Source organism: Malurus melanocephalus, unplaced genomic scaffold (genome assembly GCF_030028575.1).
Source record: "Malurus melanocephalus ecotype Western Australia unplaced genomic scaffold, MMel_1.1 scaffold_607, whole genome shotgun sequence".
NCBI classification, from domain to species: domain Eukaryota; kingdom Metazoa; phylum Chordata; class Aves; order Passeriformes; family Maluridae; genus Malurus; species Malurus melanocephalus.
In genome coordinates, this window is record NW_026623839.1 from 174,712 (window position 1) to 194,701 (window position 19,990).

The 19,990-nt window shown below is 45.5% G+C and overlaps 1 protein-coding gene across 9 annotated transcripts in view; it reads left to right on the forward strand.

The window, feature by feature from the left end:
* The window catches only part of TMCC1 (transmembrane and coiled-coil domain family 1), a 78,777-nt gene that overhangs the window by 45,321 nt on the left and 13,466 nt on the right, over positions 1 to 19,990 (forward strand). The window contains exon 1 of one of the 9 annotated variants that reach the window (XM_057383128.1): positions 1,223 to 1,346. The exons of 7 other annotated variants lie outside the window; for them this stretch is intronic. In XM_057383128.1, coding sequence (XP_057239111.1) covers positions 1,308 to 1,346 — 39 coding nt within the window. In that variant the 5' untranslated portion in view covers positions 1,223 to 1,307. Of the gene's footprint in view, positions 1 to 1,222; positions 1,347 to 19,873; positions 19,959 to 19,990 lie in introns of those variants that run through there. One more of the 9 variants, XM_057383126.1, reaches the window with a different exon arrangement.

The window sequence follows — 19,990 nt, forward strand, 5'->3', positions numbered from 1 at the left end:
CCTAGAACATGCCAGTGGGAGGGATTTTGTRTGAGTCAGTGCACAGCTGGCTCCTAACAGCCATAACCACATATAACATGCCATTGGGGACCCCAGATTTGTCATAGCTGAAGCATGCTATGGGATCCCTTTTAGCCACTGTGCTAACCAGTGAAACTAAGGCCTGAGGAGAGTGCTGGTGAGCAGCGCAGTCCTGGATGAGTCAAGACTCATCAGGGACATGGTCTGGCATGGGAGCTCTTCTTGATTCTGTAGTTTTGCTGATAGCTATTGAGAAAYTATTTTCCTGTGTAGATAAAGCCATGTAACTGGAAGGATCAATGCCATGGCCATTTCAGTGTAGTGCAAGAAGGATATCCTTCCTTTTGCATGTAGGAGGCAGTTACAAAAGGAGCTGGAAATAAAATCCYAAGAAGCCCAAAACTAAAATGCTGACACAGGACTACTTGAGAAATGGATTTATTTCCAGCGAATTTGAGTTCCTCATTGTGTTTAGGGTTTTCAGTTTACCTCCTCCGTTTACGAATATGCTGGCAGTTACCCGAGCCCATACATTGAGAGCTGGCCCTGTCTGCACAGCAAGGCACTGTGTGTCCTGGCTGGTGGACTCCTGCAGCCCCTCGGAGCATTTCTGCAAACCGAGCTTAGAGCCCTGCAATGCCCTCTTATAAGATCGTATTGTGTCCATCGCTCACCGGTGCTGTGGAGCGAGAGAGAACACTTWCAGGATCCCAGAGCCGCTCTTGTGCGGCACTTGAAGAACTGCAAGYCTGCCTGTTTTACCACACATCTTTATTGCATATTTATGGCGGGGAGGGAGAAATACTTTCTAGAATTATTTTCTAGTGATTGCAACGGGGTATCGTGTGCTTATTCCCGGGAAAGAGTTGACACTTGAGTGCCACAGGATGCGAAGGGAGCGGGAACTCCGCGAGRAGCGCTGCCGGTGGAGCTCGGCGGGAGTGCTGGACGGGGCTCTCCCTGCCCGGCGGCCCCGGGGCGGGCTCAGCGTTCGCCAGACCCCCGCAGGGCCGGGCTTTGCCGGGCGGGGCGGGGCAGGGCCGGGCCGGCTGTGCCTGTGCCCGCCCCCTTCAGCGGCCGGGGGAGCGCCCTGCCCCGCTCTGCCCCGCTGTGCCCGGCTCTGCTCCGCTGTGCCCGGCTCTGCCCCGCTCTGCCCCGCTGTGCCGTGTCCCGTCCGGCGCGGCGCGGCGCTCCTCGGGGCATGGCCCGGCCGCGGTGCCCGAGGATGCCCTGAGCGCCGCCGGCTGCCGCCCCTCGCCCTCGGCCGCCCGTGTCCGCGGCGGACCATGGTGCAGCGCTTCAGCCTGCGCAGGCAGCTCTCCAAGGTGGGTGCGTGCCGCGGGTCCCGGCGAGCCGCGCCCGGGCGGGGAGCGCCTCCGCCTTTGTTTGCGCCGGCACAGACACAAAGGCTCGGCCGCGGGGTGGGCGGGGGTCCGCCCGGAGCCGCTGATACCGCAGCCGTGCTGCTTACGGGGATCGGTCCAACCGCGAGGCTGGGCCAGCAGTGTGTGGGRTTGGGAAGTAGCGGCTGTGCCCGAGAGGTGCCCGTGGGAGCACTCGCACGTGTGCCTTGTCCCGGGCAGAAGGTCCTTGGCGCTGTGAGCCGGTCATCGCCGCACCTGCAGGGACGGGGGAGCACGCCCTGCCCTGGGCAGACTCAGCGGCCCTCGCTGGGAGCCCGGCGCTTCAGAACAAAGGAGTTGCCGTGTACAGGTTTTGCTGTTTAATAATTGAAAGTGTTCGAATTTGCTTCAGGAAGCTGCCTTAAAGGACAGAATAGTTACTCCATGTAGTTTTGCAGTTTGTCACTGAATCAATCCAATTCATGTAGTTGGAAAAACATTTGAAAAAAATCCATCGATGAATAAAAGCATTTCAGAGGCTGTGTCAGACACTGCAGGTACAGTTCTAGAGCTGCTAGCACAACCCTGCTTGTGCATCTCCCCATAGCCAGTGAGCAGATTTGACTCTGGATGTAGAAGTTACAGTACTAAGCTCTTAAAAGGCAAGGTAAATTTTCACTTTACGTTTAAGCTCTTCTTGTCGTCCCCCACACCCCATGTGTGTATTTGTAAGGGTTTCAAAATGTAGTCAGAATTCTAAGATGCTGTTGTCAGCATTTAAAATAGGTCAGAATTCACATTGTGCAAACTGTCTTGGGGAAAGCTACAGCTTTGCAATAATGTGGTATCATCTTTCTAATTTATTTGTTTGGGTTTTTTWAAGTATCTCCTCATCTTAAAAAAAAACGGATGTGGCCATTTTCAGGGAAGAGTGAAACTTCCATCTTTTAAGGGTTGCCTTGTTATTGTGTCAGGCTGTGTCTGCAAGCATAAGTCTCCACAGAGACTCGAGTTAAATCTTCCCCTCAAAAGAAACTTGATCTAGTTAGTAATGAACTTTGTGTCTAAGCTTTATTTATGTAGGGCAGCCAAAGTAGTTTAAAATGAACTAATTTGGATAGCTCCATTTTAATCCTTGTTTATCTAGGTAGGCAAGGTGATTTGGAAAAACGTTAGCACTGATTTTTTACTRGAGGAGAACTGTTTTCAGTTTTTCTGGCTCTCTTCATTTTTGTGTAGTCTGACACAATTGTGTCTTGCACTGTATTAGTTCTGATTGTGTCAAACCTACTTTAAACAGTTGTCTGGCCCTGACATGTTCTTAGTGTCTGTATTTTTAGTGTCTGTGAAAGCTGCACAACTCTTACAGTRTGGTGAACTGAAGGAGAAAATAAGAGCTTGGTCTGTGTTAAACCAAAATTAAAAGTGCTGTTGTGTGAATAATTGGAAGGGATTGCATTTATCTCAGTTTGGATGTAGGATGAGAGCTGCATCTTCCTGTCTCCTTGCTGCACTTTGGATGGGACTGGGAAGTCCCTGTGTGTGGGAGTCCTTGGGGGCAGGGGGGCAAAGGGAGCTTTCATCTGCTGGAAGGAAAGGATAGAAAATATGTGTGGTTTTGCTGATACATTTATCAGCTGAAATGCAATGATTGCCAGACTGTATAAAATAAAACAGTACTTTATTAGTATTTCTTGTGTGAAAACCTTGTTTCTTTTATGGACACTGACTTAGACTTCASAGTTGATAAATCCTTATGTACGATCTGGAGCACCTGCCCTCAGGGTGTGTCCACTTGTGGGAAATTGGACATTGTTAAATGGTATGCCTATATTATGCAGCTGCAAGGTCARAATTGCTGTTTCTAACCACATTTACTGGTGGAGGCTTCAAATAGTATGGGACTGTGTAGATTTGAGAGCTACAAACTGAAAAATGCTGCCACCAATGCTTATAAAACTTGAGCAGAGAAGCAGCAGAGCTTCATGGAAGATGGAAAAAGAAGGCCTCATGATCCAGGCTTTAATCTCCAAGAGTTGGTTTCCCTTTCCATGGGGCTATTTGCACTGCATGGCTTCCATCAAATAATTTCAGCTTTCCCAATCTCGGTCTTCCTTCTCTAAATGAGATTAATACCTTTCTCTTATTTACATAATGGCTATCCAGTTTTTAAATATTATTCCGGAAAGAGCTGTGTAAGCAATTAACCACATCTTAATTCATGAAATGTTTGCATTTGATAACCAGTTTGTATCAGGAATTTCACRAAGTTTTACACAGCCCTGTCTTCAAGTATGATTTCTTATTTCACTGTTTATTATTTGTGGATTACTGCTTAAATGCTATGTTAGTTTGTCAACTCAAATGTCTGTAACAGTTAAAAATTTGAGTCATCATTTATTGTACCTTTACTGTTGAGWCTTAAAGGCAAAATACCTGATGGGTTTTTTTGACTGGTTTGACAAATGTCTTCCCCAGGCCAAATTTGGCCTCTTCACTTTGTCATCCTCTAGTTGTGTGGGAGGTCTCCATGTCTTCTTTTTTTTGCTCTTTTGTTTTCCCTTCCTCCTTAAGTATCCAAAGTGTTTTCAMAGTATTTTGGTTCAAACAGCTCTCTGTCTTGTACAGTTTGGAAATTCTTGGAGGCCCTGCAGTTACTGYCACCTGAGATCTCAAGAAGTGCTGTTGCTGATGTGTTGCATTTGGAGAAATCCCTCACTCTTGGTGTGATAGTACAAAACTATATCCAGCTGTTATTCAACTTGATTTTATTCAGATGTTTTAGCTGGATTTATGAAAGGAAATTAATGAAGACAAATTGAATTCTATTTGAGCATGTTTTTTTAAATTATCTATTCATTTAACCAGCATGTTGAGGTATTTATAATTGCAGGCCAGACTCTTTTGCTCTCAAGTACCATCCGGATTTATCAGCATCTGAACTGTTGCTGTGCTGCCATTGGAGTGTGTGGAGCTTATTTATGGGAGAGGAACTTCGGTGTGTAATGCCAGAATAGCCTGGGAATGGCTGGGCTAAAAGAAGCTGCTGTTTGCGTGTGTGAATGTGCTCGGGAATGACTGCTTGACAGCACAGGCCAGGGGCTTCATTTCTCCTTTTCACTGACACGGGTAAAACTTCTTCCTGCAGTGTTGCCACAGCTTCCTCAGGATCTCTTGAGTTGCCTTTAGTCATATGCAGATACACCAGGATAGAATGTATCCATTCTCTATAAAATAATAGCTCTCACAGAGTTCTCAGTAAAACTGTCYTTGGAGGAGATGATGTAGCTTAGCTACAGTTAATAGTGGGGAAAAGTCAGATGAGAAAGGTACGGAAATTTGATGGATTTCAACCCGATTCTCATGTTTTACAGAGCAGCAGGCATGCAGTTTCCCTGTGGCTCTTCAAACTTGCTTTGCTAGTGGAACTGGAGTGGCATTGTTGCACCCATGGCTGAGCAAGGCCAGTGGGGTGGCTGGATCTAATGGGACCTTCTGAAGTACAAGGACATATTTGTTACTGCATTGATAACTCCGTGGTGGATTACYTTTAAATTGACCTTTTTCTCATGATAGATATGATGCAACTTCCTGCTGGAGGCATGTGATGGAGGGAYGCTCACTTTCACAGCAGCCTTTGTGGTGTACTACAATCCTGTCCCAGGCACACTTCACCCTAACTCAGGCGTGTGCCCTCCCTTGGGTCATGCAGGGGATCAACTTCTTGCTGTCTGTGCAAGGGCAGTTACTCAGAAATTTCCTGTTGCTTCTGAGGGAAAGGTAGCYTGGATTTGCTTGTGTTGGCTGTTTGAGTGCCCTGTTGTAGACAAACCAACTGGAGCGTCTTGGTGTATTGSTGCTCGCATTACTTGGGTTTGAATCTGTTGCTGCAGATATTTTGCAAGGTGTGCAGGGCAAAAGGCTTGTCTGCACGAAGCTGAGAGGTGGCAAGATGCAAACAGGTCTCTAAGCAATGCTGGCCATGCTGGTGTGGAATGAGTGAGTAGAAATGCTGTSAACTTTTCTAGGCATGATGGGTCCTCAAGAAACTTCTGCACCATCCTGCTCACAGGAATGTGTGGGGAAAGGTTACAGAGATACTGCCTTCATCTTGCGAAAGGAAAATGGTTTCTGGTTCTTTAATTGAACAAGTKGGAGTATCAGGTTTCCTGAGGAGTTTGTGCTGTGCCAGTGTAACAGCTCCGTAAGCCATGACAGTGAGGAAGTAAAATAGACTTGAAGCATTTTTCACTTTGGTAAATAACAGGGTATGTAAAACTACACCTGCACAGATGGGTGATAGATAGGTTAGAGATAGGACTCAGGACTTCTCTTTGTGGAGAAGACRTTACTAATAATCCAGAGAATCAGCCCTGTCCATGCCAGCTGAGGGTCTGGCRAATTGCATGTAATGACTTCTTGACAAATAGACTTATGATGTAAAAGACTGTAAACACAGACTAAGGGGAATGCAGTGTACATAAATGCGTCTTTCCTTGTAATCATGAAATGTTACCTTTGGGGCCCTTTGTAGAGATTTTGGCTTGGGTAGAATTTGCCCTTCTTCCCTCAATTCCTTATGACAAAGCAGCTGACTTTTTCCTCAGTCAGTATTTCTTCAGAGACTGAGAAGAGTTTGCTTTTGTTTTGCAAGGCTTCCTGTCCAGGATATGTCAGTGATAAAGATGCACATGTAAACTGGGTCCTTTCCAGAAGGGACAGAAGCTCTTACAATGGAGGAAGGCCTCGGAAATTCAGGGGAAATGAAATAATGGGAGCAAGAGGAGTTAGTGCTCAACATTTACATGACTTCCAGTTTGTGACTCCCTCTTGTGACAAAAAATGTGACAGTGGCCTCCAAAATAATTCTTATCARAGATTAATTGTAAACAGTTGTGTTTGAGCAGAGAAGAGGGTGATTGAGGTTTCATTCRCAGGATTTTGGTTGTTCAAAGATGGCATTTGCCTATTCTTTCGTATCTGCCCAGTGTTCCCMAAACGGAGAGAGCTGACTTGCTCAGCTTACAGCAACCTTTTCTTATGGACAGGAAAAGTAAAGAATAAGATGCGTATTTTTTTTGTTTTGGTGGTTTGTTTTCTTTTGTTTGTTTGGAGGGGTTGTTTGTTTTTGTTGTTGTTGGTTTTATTTGTTTGTTTTGTTTTTTCATAACTTGAGGCACAGTTTGGATCTCTCTGAGATCAACTGGTATATGAGTAGGGAGTTCAGCATAGAAAACATTCCCTTCTTGAGTTGTCAGCTTTGAGACAATTTAAAATAGACCAGAATTGCTAAGGAAATGAGGCAAGGTTCTTGTCTTTCAAAGATTTGCTTATGAGGGTTTTAGTTTGCATGAAATAGAAAGTTGTATTCAGATTTGAACTATGAGTAATAAAATGTTTCAGCAGCATAAGTGCTATTGTTTGAGTTCTGTGATAGAGCATTCAATGGGCATATACTTAGCAAGAATGGAGTCCAGGATCACCAGAATGCAAATTGGAGTTTTTCTGCAAGAGGGGTTTTGTTGAGGTTTTTCCTGAAGTGCCATTGATAACTGCAGAAAAACATTTTCTCTGCACATTTTGTGGTCTTACTTACTCTTGGAATCCTGTGAACACTGAAGTCATGTCTGGAAAATCTGCARCTAGTAAAAGTCTCAATTCTAGAATCACTAACTTCTCCCAAAGAAAAGGAAATKGGAAGGAGTGGTTGAATTAGCACAGGATGGCCTTTGTGCAGGCACRGTTTGTGCTTGCTCAAGCTCGTCTGCCTTGGAAGTGCGCTGAGACCCATTGCCTRCACTGTGGTGTGAAAGGTCCCAGGGCCCTGTTAGTGGGGAACAAAAACTTGCAGAGGAAAGAAACAGGGGAAAGAAAGATTTCTATCATCCAAACGAAATTATTTCAGTCTGCTAACACTGGCAATAGGAGCAGAGGAAATGAAGAGTTTCAGGTTGTTGTGGGACGTGTTTCACTGGAACGTTAACTGTGAAGGGTATGCAATATTGCTGCAGAGCTGGTGCCCARAGGTCATCAGTGCTTGGGGCTGATRTAYTGGAGTGGGACTAAAGTTTCTGTTTTGCCCCTCAAAAAGAATATAGGATTTTACTAGTTTGTGTGAAAAGAGGAAGAAGAAAATCCTGCTTTTCATGCCAGCAGAGAGTGAAAAAGCTAAAGACTGTGCAAAGAAACCATTGTGCAGTTGTAGATTTAAAATAATGGGGTCGCAAACAGCTRGGCAAGGAGTTTTCCTTGGCTGCTGCAGTTCAGTCCGAGTGTACGTAGTGTGGCTGAATCTCCTGTTTTTGCAGACCCAGATGAGGAGTCCCGGGTAGGGATTTCCCTACAATGCAGCATGGAATCTGGCAGGACTTGGACACTGCAGAGCTGTGTGGCCTCAGTGCTACAGGTTTCYCTGAGCAAATGCCTGTGATGTGGTTGGCCAGCAAAACCAGAAAGCTGGTTGCAGCAGGTTTTTGGCTTCAGAAATCATCAGCTGTTTTTCACACTGAACATAATATAAACATCTGCTTTAAAAAGAAATCCTTCCTGTGTAGAGAGTGTGGTTGTTGGTGACATCTGGTTTGGAGTGGCACATAYTCTTCCTTTACAAAGGTTCTCAAAACCATTGAGGTATATTGATCTTTTCTAGTTCTTCACTAACTGCTTAATTTTTACATAATCTTCCAGAGTTTTCTTATGTAAAATACCATGAGAATGCCTTCATTCGCCGTGTGGGAAAAACTGTGGTGAACTGTGAGGGACGGTAGGTCAACTTTAGCATTTCACTGGCAGCCTATGCCAGTGGGTTTATCATCCCTCTGTGTTGATGGAGGCAGGAGAACTTGTGAAGATTCAAGGAGGATCCTTTTACATGAGCCTAGACCTAATTGTTTTGTTAGATATTTAGAATTCAGCTCTGTGCTATGTTTCATGTTATCCTAATACTGATAAAATCTGGGAAGTATTTAGTACTCAGAAATGCAGAGAGTGGACCTTGCTGCAGGTGTCACTGGAGAGCTGTTGGAATTTAGTCAGCCAGATGTTTATCGTTCAACTGTTGTTAAATATTGAAATTGTATCCTTTCAGAATCTGGGTTAAATGTATATATTGGTGAAAACAGGATAATGGAAGGGATGAATTTTAATGCTGTTCTGCTTCGAACTAAGGAAGTTCCTGCGCTAAGTACTGTGCAGTTTGTATGTGCTGCTTTGCTGCTCACACTGTCTGTGTGTTTTTTTGGGGTGCCCATTAGCTCTGAGTTGCAGAGGTGCCCAGCAGCCCATGGGCGGGTTCATGCTGACACTGCAGAGTTGTGTTACCCAAGGACTGCGGGCTGTGGCAGAGGCCGAGGAGCTTGGCTKTCTCTGCAGGTACCAGGCCCGTTCCCATGGGCCCTGGCTGCTTGGATTTGGGAGGAAGATGTGCCTTCCCTTGCTGGTGAGGGTGTTGAGTGACCTTGGGGCAAACTGGGGAAAAGAGAGACCAACAYACCAGCTCTGCCACCCCGCGCAGAAACTGAGAAGCTCGGGATGATCTGGTGTGGAATGAGAGCTCAGTGGAATTTGTGCAGCTTTGCAGTGCCTGGGCTTTATAGCATTAGCAAACACACACGTGCTGCAGTGCACTCAGCCTGATTGCTCAGGCTGTTCTGTAGTTTCTAGATGTCATGCCTGAATTSATGTCACACTTCATCTAAGGGACAAGTTTTAGTACCCTTGGACATGTCACTGTGATCATCCTCTGTTTAGCTGCTCATGTCCTGGCCCAGCATGGGCAGGTTCCATTCATAGTGTTTGTTACAAAATGWTTTTGTTAATTTGTCCGTCTGAATATGACCTTGTATTTTTTTTTAAGTTACAGAATTAATAATTTTAGCAAGGTAAAGGGAAATTTGTCATTACTAACTTCAAAGTTTAGAGGGAAAAGTGTTTAAGGTTATTAAGGTTTGTTGAAGGTCAGCCTTCCAGTACTTAAAGGCTCTCCAAGTGAGCTGAAGAGGGACTTTGGACGAGGGCATGAAGTGACAGGACAAGAGGAAATGACTTCATGCTGTCAGAGGACAGGGTTTGATGGGAGATTGGGAAGAAATTCTTGATTGTGAGGGTGGTGYGGACCTGCAWCATGTTGCCCAGAGAAGCTGCTCCTGGCAGGCAGTTGGGGCTAGATAGTCTTTAAGATCCAATTCAACCAAAACCATTCTGTGATTCTGTGAAATGCTAAGAAGATCTGAGACAAAAAAAACTTCAGTCTATGAAATACAGGCAGTTTAGGCAATAATGCAGGGTTTTTGTATTACCATGAAGACTCCATTTTACATGTAGCTGTTTAAAAACTGTACATCTTCTTTATAAAACTTCCCCATGCATCAGCTGCACTCTGTACCTCTCTCTAACTCCATCTTTCTSGTCACTGAAAATTGCCAGTCTAGAGTTCCTTCTGCTTCCTTCTGAATAAACCTGGTTTCTAGATTAAATGACTTTTCTGTTCCAGGAGGTAATTACCTGAAAGATTAAATAGCCTGTATGTAGAGAATGGTGTTGACAACTTGGCAGCATTTCAGCTAGAGGCTTGCTGCTCAGTGCTATAAGCCTTTTTGTTGCTCATTTCTTTGCTAAAAAATTAGCAAACAGTATTTCTATCCCATTTTTTAGAAAGGGCAGTAAATTGCATTAGCTACTTCGTTATGCCATAGAGAAGGAACACTTAATTATTCAAGTGGTTCAGTGGATATTTTGACTGAAACTCCATCTGCCAATGCAGGAATTAGTCCTATTTTTAACAGTGTGAGACACTCGGCAGCAATTATTTGCCTGAGTTGCTTATGAGGGGTATTTTCATGCACTGCTCTTGGCTGTCTTTAGGTGAAGGTTTATTTATGGTCTTCTGTGGGTACTCTTTGTTGCCTTTCAACCGCTGTTTTGAGCTAATTAATGACAGTTGTCATTAGAAATGTGTGGGATAACTCCAATCAGGAAGCAGATATTTTTTGAGAAGCTTTATTACCTATTTGAGGCCCGGTTTTGGGATGGGGAGAGCCATGGAGCAGTCAGTACAGAAGAAGGCAGGACAGCAAGTGCTGCCTGTCAGTACATCACTGGTGGGATCTTACCGTCAATCTGAGTGGTCATCAAGACCAAACATTAGACAGAGCCTATGTGGTTAATTGAGATTAGGAATGAATGAATGTGTCTTGGGATAAATGTATTATTACAATAAACCCTAGAAATGTACCAACCTGAGTTAGACCACAGCTTCCCTAATWAATTTTTACCAATTTTTTTTAGAACATGCTTTGAGTTTAGTTTCACCTAGACTGAGACAGGTGAAAAATTCAAATTTTAATGGAAAAAAAAAATAAAAAGAGGTGGCCACAAGATGTTGCCTGGGATCTGTTGGGCACCTGGTGCTTTGAGGCTTTGCATGTGGTTCCCTGCTGCTCCCCAGGAGAGCCTGGTGTCTGTCCTGCCAGAGGGATGGAGCAGGTGCAGCGTGGTTTCAGCCCTTTGCAGTCTGACAGCTGCTGATTTTCTCTGGCTCCTGACTGGTACAGGGCACTCCTGCAGGGTACCAGCCAGGTGACAGGTATTTCATCTCTCTCACATGGGACTGTGCCATGCACAAAGCATCTGTGCTGCCTTCAGCAGGGCACCRGGTGGATTTGGCTGCAGTTAACCACTGAACCGGGAACAGGAGCCTCAGCAATCTCCTGTGGCAGGTTGCAGAGGAAGAGATCTTGAGGTCGCACTTTGGCCCAGGGCTCTAGAAGAGGTGTAAAGCATGTCTTTTAACTCAGTATTCCCCTTGGAATGAAACATGAGGTGTTTTTCTGTTCAAGACTATGTTGGGGTTTTGCTTGTGGKTTTTTTTTTTCTTTAAATAAACTTCCAAGACCATTGCCAGTACAGCTATTTTGCTTTTTTCTTTTATTATTCTCCAGAAAATTAGACTCACTTGAGATGTGTTCCTGACAGGGTCAGGGATGAAATATTTTTAGCAGCCTCGGTGGTTCTGCTGCAGCGTGTTCATGCCTCAYTTGTTCAGGGTGGCAGTTGCTTTTTCAAACACGCATTTGGGGCTCCTGCCAAGACACCCAGGGCACTACGGCCTCATGTTACAAGGTCCTGCTTTGTGTGAGCAGAGCTCAGCCCAGTAGGGCTGGGTCTGGGCTCTGCCAGTGTAACTCTGTGCTGTGCTGCGTGTTTGGCCAGCGGAGGGGAGTTGGGGTTCACGCTGTCCTTGCCGCACACTCGGGATGGAAGACTCCCTGCCTGCCTCTGGAACCGTACGTCCTGGTGCTTTCTCCTTTCTTGAGCGGCAGCTGTGCTGGCCTTGTGGGTGCAGCTGCTTTGCTGGGCAGAGCCCTGCGTTACCATTGTACAGCCGGGCTCTGCACGTCTGTTCGCTGTTGCTGCTGGAGTTTCTTTTAAAAAATCAGTCAGCGAGCTGCTGTGTGTTATGACACTGATGGAATGAAATCAAGTGTCTCCTGTCCATCTTCTCATCACAGCGATTTAGGTTTTTTCTGCTACTGTTGCCCTACAGCAAGCAGTGCTTGTGGCCCAGTTGTGCTCAACATTAAAATAAGGAGACCCCTTGCACTGCTGAGATGCTGTTTTAAGTGCTTGATCTGGCTGTGGGGGTAAAGATTGCACATTGGGAGACTCCATGAATGCAAAGAATCTGTGGTTTGCATCGTTTAGTGATTAGAAAAGGTTTGTAATACCAGAAGTCTGTATCCTTCAGAAGTAAGATTAACACTTCTCCAGTTTGGGTGATTTCTTCCAGGGAGCTTTGAGGTCTGGCTTCCTCATGGGAGTCCTCTGCAAAATCTTCTAGRATTTGTCCCAAACAGCACAGAATGTGGAAGATTTGTCAGAAAGTGTTGTGTATGGATTCAGTGAACAGCGGGGAATATGAACAGTGGAAGAAATATGGCTGAGAACAAGTTTTACTAGTGTTTAAGACCACTTTAGCATTTAAAGGCTGCATTTTATCAGGACAGTAAGACAGTTCTAGGAAACTCCCTGTTCTTCAGGAGAGAAATGTAYTGTTTTTTTAAAGTCTTGCTGCATATTTCAATAGAAGTATTTTGGTCAACTTTAAAATTAGGTGTTTCATGAAGAAGACAGTGKTGAACTCACCAGCATATCCCTCCCTTTGGTGGAGAGGAGATCCAGCCCCTGCTGGGATGGCTGCTGCCTCAGTGCTGGTTTGATCTCCGTGGTTTCCTSCTCCTGCCGCCTGTGCCTGTGGCTCTGTTGGGAGCTGTTTCTGCCTCCTGGGGAGGTCTGGTGCTGGTGGGACAAGGACCCCTGTCCCAGGGGGCAGCAGGGGATGTAAAGCCAGGGCACTGCTGTGTGTCGGGGCCACTCCACGGGGATGGCATGGGGAAAAGAACGCTCTGTGTTCAGCCTGAGCAGGCTCCTTCCCGGAGGACAGAGCTGCATTGTTGGGACAAAGAAAAGTGAAAATACCAAAAGCATTCAAACTATTTTCTTTTTATTKGAAAGCTTTTTGTGGAGCTCTGCAAAGCAGCCAGCCTAGTGTGTAGAGTCATGGAATTCAAAGGTGAGCTGAGAATAGAAGGAAAACTGTATGCTTTTTGGCTTTTTTGCCATTTACAGGGAAGGATTTTTATTTTTTTTAGGGGACATTATCAGTTTCAGGCTAAGATGCCTAGATACGTGTTGACTGATCAATTTAAAGGAGACTTGCTGCTGGATTACAACGTGCCAGAGCTGTTTAAGTTTTGTTTGTACAGAAGAATAGGTGTTGATGCTCTTTTTATTATGTTTTTATTTCTTCATGGCTATAGAAGTCTCCTTTTAACAGCATGGGACACSAGTGCTCTGTTGCCATAATTTGGGAATGTAACAGAACTCATTGTGGAAAGCATGGATTCTTTTTGGATGAGTGAGACAGAGTCCTCTTAATGAAGGTGAAATTCAGCCTGGTAGGTTGGGTTTGGTTTTATTGCTCTGTAGCAATAAAACTTGTAAGGGCTTTCTGATTACATTAAGTAGATTGATGAGCATATTTTCATGGATTTGCATGGATTTGTTTGTTGCTTTGTTTGGTGAAGTGATCTGAGTAATAGTAAAATTCATGTGAATCAGACTGAGTTGCACCCATAATAAACTGCTTCCTAAATAAGGCTAATGATACTCTCTCTGCACAAGCAATTCCACCATTCTTGCCTCTCACTCATATTAAGTYAGATCTGCTGTTGTTAACAGAAAAAATGTCTTGGGCATGTGGAGGTTTCTCAGAATAAATACTGCTTTCTGARAGGGGAATTTGCCTCCCTTGAAACAGTTCTTTGAAAAAGTGACTTTTTTCCCCTAAATTTCTTCCTATTGTGTTAGATCGTGATTCCAAATCCACCCTCTTCTGCTGGTTTCTATGTTTAACTTTTGCTCAGCTTTATGTCATTTCCTATCCTTATTGTAACTTCTGGCCTGATTGGCACTCCCCCCTTGATTAGAAATTAGGAGCTAAGATAAGCATCCATGAATTTTATTTTGGCCATATCTTTTGCTGTGTCATCCCTTTCCACCTCSTATGAGCTCTTGTGTATAATTCAGTTCTTTCCTGTGTTTCCAATGAGATTGTTATGCCGATTTCTTTGGACTTGCCTCACCGTCGATGTTGCCCTGTTTATTCAGTCAAAACTGATGAATTTCTGCTTGACTAGTCTAACTTTAGGAAACCATTACTGAATTGGGCCGTCGAGCCTTTCTATTTTGCACTCAAAAATATCTTTTCTCAAGATTTCAGAAGTTTGAGATCAGGGAGGTGATGTCTTTGGCAGCAATTCCGTTTTTAAAAGGAATTAAAGAAGCCATAGACAGGCTCTTAAGGGAGGCGTTATACTGCATGGTGTCAGTCCCTTCTGTCTCCGGGATGTCAATAAGTACTTGTGGGCCAAGCTGGTGCCTGGTCCTGCGTGTACCARTCCTGCCTGAGGAAACAGCTTGTACAGTGTTCTTGCCTCAGCCCACCCCACTGGGCTGCCAGGTGCCTGAACCACAGGTGGAAAAGGTGCAGGTCAGCTTTGTAGCTTCAGCTGCCTCTTAACCAGTTAGAAAGTGAGGTATTTGCTTCCTGAGAGGCAGGGGGCTCTGGGCATGGGGAGTCAAGCAGGGGGAACAGGGGGAGCCCACTGAGCTSCCCTGTGCTGRCAGCAARGTGCTGCCTGGGAAGTGTCTGTGAGCAGCGACTGTCCTGCTCTGGCAGGGACTCTCAGGAGCTCCCTGTGGAATGCGTTGTGTTGGTTGTGACAGAAGCTGCCTCTGGTACAGCGACTATGATTCCATGTGTCAGCAGCATCTTCCATCATTGCCCCTGACAGCCGTGAGGGCTGCAGCTGAATACGAGTCTGCTTTGGGAAGATTTCCTGCTGCTGACAGCTCTGAGGAAAAGACAGATGGCTGCTTTACAGCTAAACTTTGTTTTTGGCACTTGATGTGGCACATGAAGTCACGTCTTCATTTCATATTGAATTAGGTACAAGGCCATGGGTAAGYCACCTTGCAGCTGGCTTTACCAAATCCCAGGTTATGGCCGAGGGTTTATTTGTGTGCCTTGGGACATKGCTTGGTGGATGCTGCTCTTGGCACCAGTGTCAAGTGAAGCAGTCCCGGGTCACCTTTCCCTCCAGTAGTGTTTCTGAGGTCTGACTGGTRCAAAATGGCTGGGGCCTGATGGGGAATCACGTTTGGTTACAACAAACAACATCCCCAGGCGCCTTACTATTGGTTTCCAGTGAGCTTGCACCTTGGCTCTGCAGGGAGCTGCTGTCGTGTCTRTCCCCAGGCTGTGCCAGTCCAGGCTTAGGCAGGAGCTGCTTGGCTTGGGCCTCCCCTAAAGAGAGGGRATGCCCAATTGCATGCATGGCAYTCCAGCATGGGTTGCTCCTTAGCARTTGCCCACAGCCCTTCTGTCTGGGGCAGGGACCTGTCCTCTCCCCTCTGCAGAGCAGAGCTTGTGGGGCTCTGGGTTGGCAGATGTACCATCAAGCACATTCGTGTCACAGCAATCATCACTCATGACTGTTTAACTACTATGAGTAAGGTGTAAAGCCATTTCCTCTTGGGTGTTACARTGTTGGTTCCTTACTCAAGCTGTTATCTGAGGCAGGCAAAGGCATTGTACTGGAATTTTTTCTTAGATGTTTTTCAGAGTAATTTTTCATTTTTTGTTTTCTCACRGGTTTTTTCTCTCCATAACCAGGGYGATCTTCCACTATTTTGAGGGTTAATTGCCCATAGGCAAAGGCTGTATAACTTTYAGGAACCCCAGTTACAATGAGCTGTGCTGCGAAAAATGCACAGCAAGACTTCCTTGAACTGTACATCTGTTTGTGTGCTTTCCTTAGCCAGCTTTAGTTTGGATTTGGATTTAGGAGTGTGCTAGAGACAGCTCAGAACAGTCGCTGTCAAGGATAACTCGAGGTTTCTGTGGTTGAGTAGCTGGAGCCTGTTAAAAGCAAAGCTACTGCAGCTTCTGAAGATTCAATGAGTCARTAGTTTTGCAGGATAACTGCAGTGTGTAACAAGGAATCACACTGGACCCGTTGTTTGTTTTCCTTTTTTCTTTTTCTTGACAGTAAAGCCAAGGCAGAAATGCAGTACAGCAGGAGTGTGTATGCACCCTAAGCACTTGCTGAGGGAAGGYAGAAGGTGGATTCATAAATTGATCCACATGTGAGTGGGCAGTTGTCTCTGGGGATGGTTCAGTATTTAGATCTTCTGTCTGTATTTWACTGAGAGGTGAATGAACAAAATAYTCTCCCTTACATATGCTWTTACACAGGATTTGCAATCATAGAAATATGCTACTGGAAATATAGTTGGGAATATCAGATGTGTGGCAGTGTTGCAGCAGACAGACTTACAGATACAAGTTTCTRTTACAGACAGATCCACAAATGTGGGATGTCAGTGTGGAACCTCTATTCCGGGAGATCTCAAAAACCTTCTAGACATGATCCTGGGCTGCTGGCTCTTGATGGTTCTGCCTGAGCAGGGGACTGGACTGGGTAACACCAGAGGTCCTTTCCAACCCCAGCTGATCTGTAATTCAGTAACAACCTTAAAAAGCAAAGCATTAGAAAAACAGACTCTCAACTCTTTATCAACTGTAGGTCATAAATAGCTTATTGCATCACCCAAGTGGGTGAGGCAGGGAAGTCTGTGTCATTTTTTTGTTYCTTTTGGGACCTGTTGTAAATTGTGCCCTATACAATGACTGCGTGGGATCCAGAGGAACAGGGCACTGACAGCGCATGGGAGGGTCGGGCTGGTGCAACCTTCACCCAGCTGTTTCAAGAGTCGTGTACTGCAGGTGGCACGTGGGGAGGYGACTTGTGGCTGTTAAAGACATTTCATCTAATATGTTGAAGGTACCTCATAGTAATTTGTGATGTTTAAGTATTTCTTCATTGTACCTGCCAGGGAATCTGTGTGTGTTTGTTCAAATATGTCCTTAGATGTGTTAATGCCGATCCAATGAAGTGGGGCCACAGGAAGGGGTGGGGTGGGGGGGGCACGCTGGTACTCTGCAGACATGGTCAGCCACAAAGAACATTCTCTTTTTTTTCTCCCCTCTGATTTTTATTTCCTGTAAGSTGTTAATTAGAGATCTTACTAACAAACCAACTCTTGTAACTGTCATCAGAGACTTGGAGTCTCYGCTCCTGTGCCTGCCTGAAGCTGGAGACCATCTGTCCACCCAGTGTGGAGGGCTTGGCCAAGTCCCTGTGCCCATCCCTGCACCTGCCATGTGCTAACAATGCTGTTAATGAGGCATGTTTCCAAACAGAAAGTCTARCTRTGACTTTCTATGAGTCTCACAGATTTTCTGCCTGTATGAYTGTATTGCCTTCAGCACAGTGGGAAAAGGAAGCAAAACAACTTGTGAGTATTTTCAGCTGCCAGTCAGGTGTGCAGTCACTGGGCGGGTGATTAACCCAGGCACCTCAGGTGCTATTGGTTCCCTTCTGGGGCTGCGCAGTCTCACTCTCAGCTCTCCTGGCTCAGTTTGCCCTGTGTGKTTTTATTCTAAGTAACACGACACTTTTCAGTCACACTTGTGAAGCTCCAGGGTGAGGGAGGAGGAAGCAGGAGTTAACCCCTTGCAGCAAGCTTGCGCTGAAAGCTGCTGTTTGCTTATGACAGCTGCCTTCAGTGTTTAAAAGCAACAGTCCATCTTCTTGGTGAATAACCAGTATACGATTTTCTGGAGGAGTTTTAAAAAGGAGAAATACTTTTAAGGGAGTGCTGTGTTTAATTTTCAGCAGCACCCCAAGGTGGAATCATGAGGCCTTTTCTTCGTGCTGTGTGCTGCAGAATAGAGACAGGCAGAAAACTTAGACAGGCGGTCTAAGTTAGACCTAAGTAAAACTTAGACAGACACTCTCTCTTAGACAGAGAACATTAACAATGCTGAGAATTTGGAAAGATCTTCAGAGAGAGAAGGCATAAGACCCTCACATGATTATATTTGGTTTGTGGCMTAATGCCAAAGCAGTTCTCAGTGTACCTCCTAGTGGGAGGGCATGCAGCTACTCTCCTTTCCTGGACTGTCAATATAGTGGATAATTGTATTGCAAGGGAGATTAACTATTGAATTGTAGTCCCTATTCTTTTACAAGCACTGATCATTATAGTATTTAATTTACCAGCATCTTTTCAGGAGAGATTGACCAGCATCTCAAATTCAATAATTTGTCCACCAGCATTTCCCAGGAATCCATTTGTGCTGAGTCYTCCCTTTACAAAGCCTTGTCAATATAGACAAAATACTTAAATTATCTCCATTCTGTTCCAGAATTGCACTTTGCACAGCCTTTTCCTTTTGAATTGGAAATAATCCTTTTTGTTATTCCAGAAYAATATCCACACAGCTGGTAATTATAAAGCAATTATTCCAACATGTTTATTCTACTATTGCTATTCTAGTTCATTTTCTACTACAGGTGTAAGGAGATAACCTGGGCAGATTTGCTGCAGTCAATTGACCTTAAAAGGGGGAGGGGAGTTTCYACCAAATTTTTCTCTCACAAAACTTGTGTCATGAGAGGAAGTGTGTACTTGGAGTGCAATTTATAGTAATTATCCGCACACATACACTAATTAGACCAAACATGGAGTAAATTAAATTGATAGAAACTCTTCACTGAAAAGTAATGTTGAAGCCCCAGTTCTATGGCATTAATCTGGGCAGATCTCATCTTGGAGCATGTGGGCTGCAAAAGAACYGGTGTTCAGCAGTTGTTTGGTTCTGGGATGGGTCAGTCCCATGCTAACTCACCCTTACCACTGCCCAGAAAAAGAATTATGAAGAAAAAAGGAAAAAAAGTTACATCAAATTAATTGGTGGACGTTTTGCATCTGATCTGTGGATCTTTCTGTTTTTCTTCATCTGTCAATGCTAAAATGTCCTTTCTCTGGAGGAGGTAGAGATTGTTACGAATGGATTTGACAGTGTTCTCTTGAGAAGCCCTTGGGTTATAGGCAGTTAACAGTGATAAGATTGTCTCRGTGTGCTGCACAGACACCCTGTTCTGTGCTACTCTTGGGGTGGCGGTGGGTTGGCAGAGCTGCTCTCTGGATGAGGCATGGAGCAGCTATGCCATGGGTGTGGGGTGATGCTCCCAGGCCAGGCATGCCCTGCACAGGCAGGGTCTTTGTGTTTGTCGAGGCCATAGGGAGAAATCTGATCACTGACAACTCTGGAAAAATCTTATAAGATTACAGATTCCAAGAAGAGGTATCTTAACAAATGTAAATTACTTCAAAATGCATGTCTCTACATCTCAGAGACAGCGTGTTCTCTGTGCAGTACAGATAYCATTCACAGTGTTGGTCCTACTGATTAATTCTTAGCACCAATTTTCCATTAACTATCCCCAGCTCCAGGGTTTCTACAACTAAACCCTCTTAAGAGGGAAATTGGTATTTCAGGAGTCACAACAGGAGTCACAACAGATTGAGAAATTATATTCTATGGTTTCAGCAGCTGGACTTCTCTAGAAAATATGTCCGTTGCTTTCCCAGGTGTCTGGTTTTCCTGTTGATGGGATAGCAAACAGAACCTCAGGGTTATGGGAAGGAGCTTGGCTGACCCCCGGTGCAGACCAGTGTTGCTGCCTTGCGGGGTTTTTTGCATTCAATATGGAGTGTTGAATCGAGAGAGAATGCAGTTTACTGTAACAGCATTTTTTTTGTTTTGYAAAGCGCGTATTCACAAAGACAGGCGTGGTTCTGTGTCTAGGCAGTAGCTGTGGGTCAGCTGTCAGCCGTAGCAGCGGAATGCCGCGGGAGCAGCAATCGCGGCTCTCAGCGAGCTCCGCGCCGGGAAGGGACCCCGGGATCCCAAAGACGCGTTCGGTTGAAAGCCATTGAGGGGGATTGCCGCGGGAGGCGGGTGTGCGGCCGCGGCTCGGCGGTTCCCGGCGGTTCCCGAGAGGCCTCCGCGCCGCGAGAGGGCGGGCCCGGGCCGGGCCGGAGCTGCGGCGGGCGGGAGCCGGGCACCGAGAGCCGGCGGGAGCCATGCACGGAGAGCGGGCACTGCTGCCCCGGCGGGACAAGGTACGGCGGGGCCCGGGCTGCCGAGGGTGCCC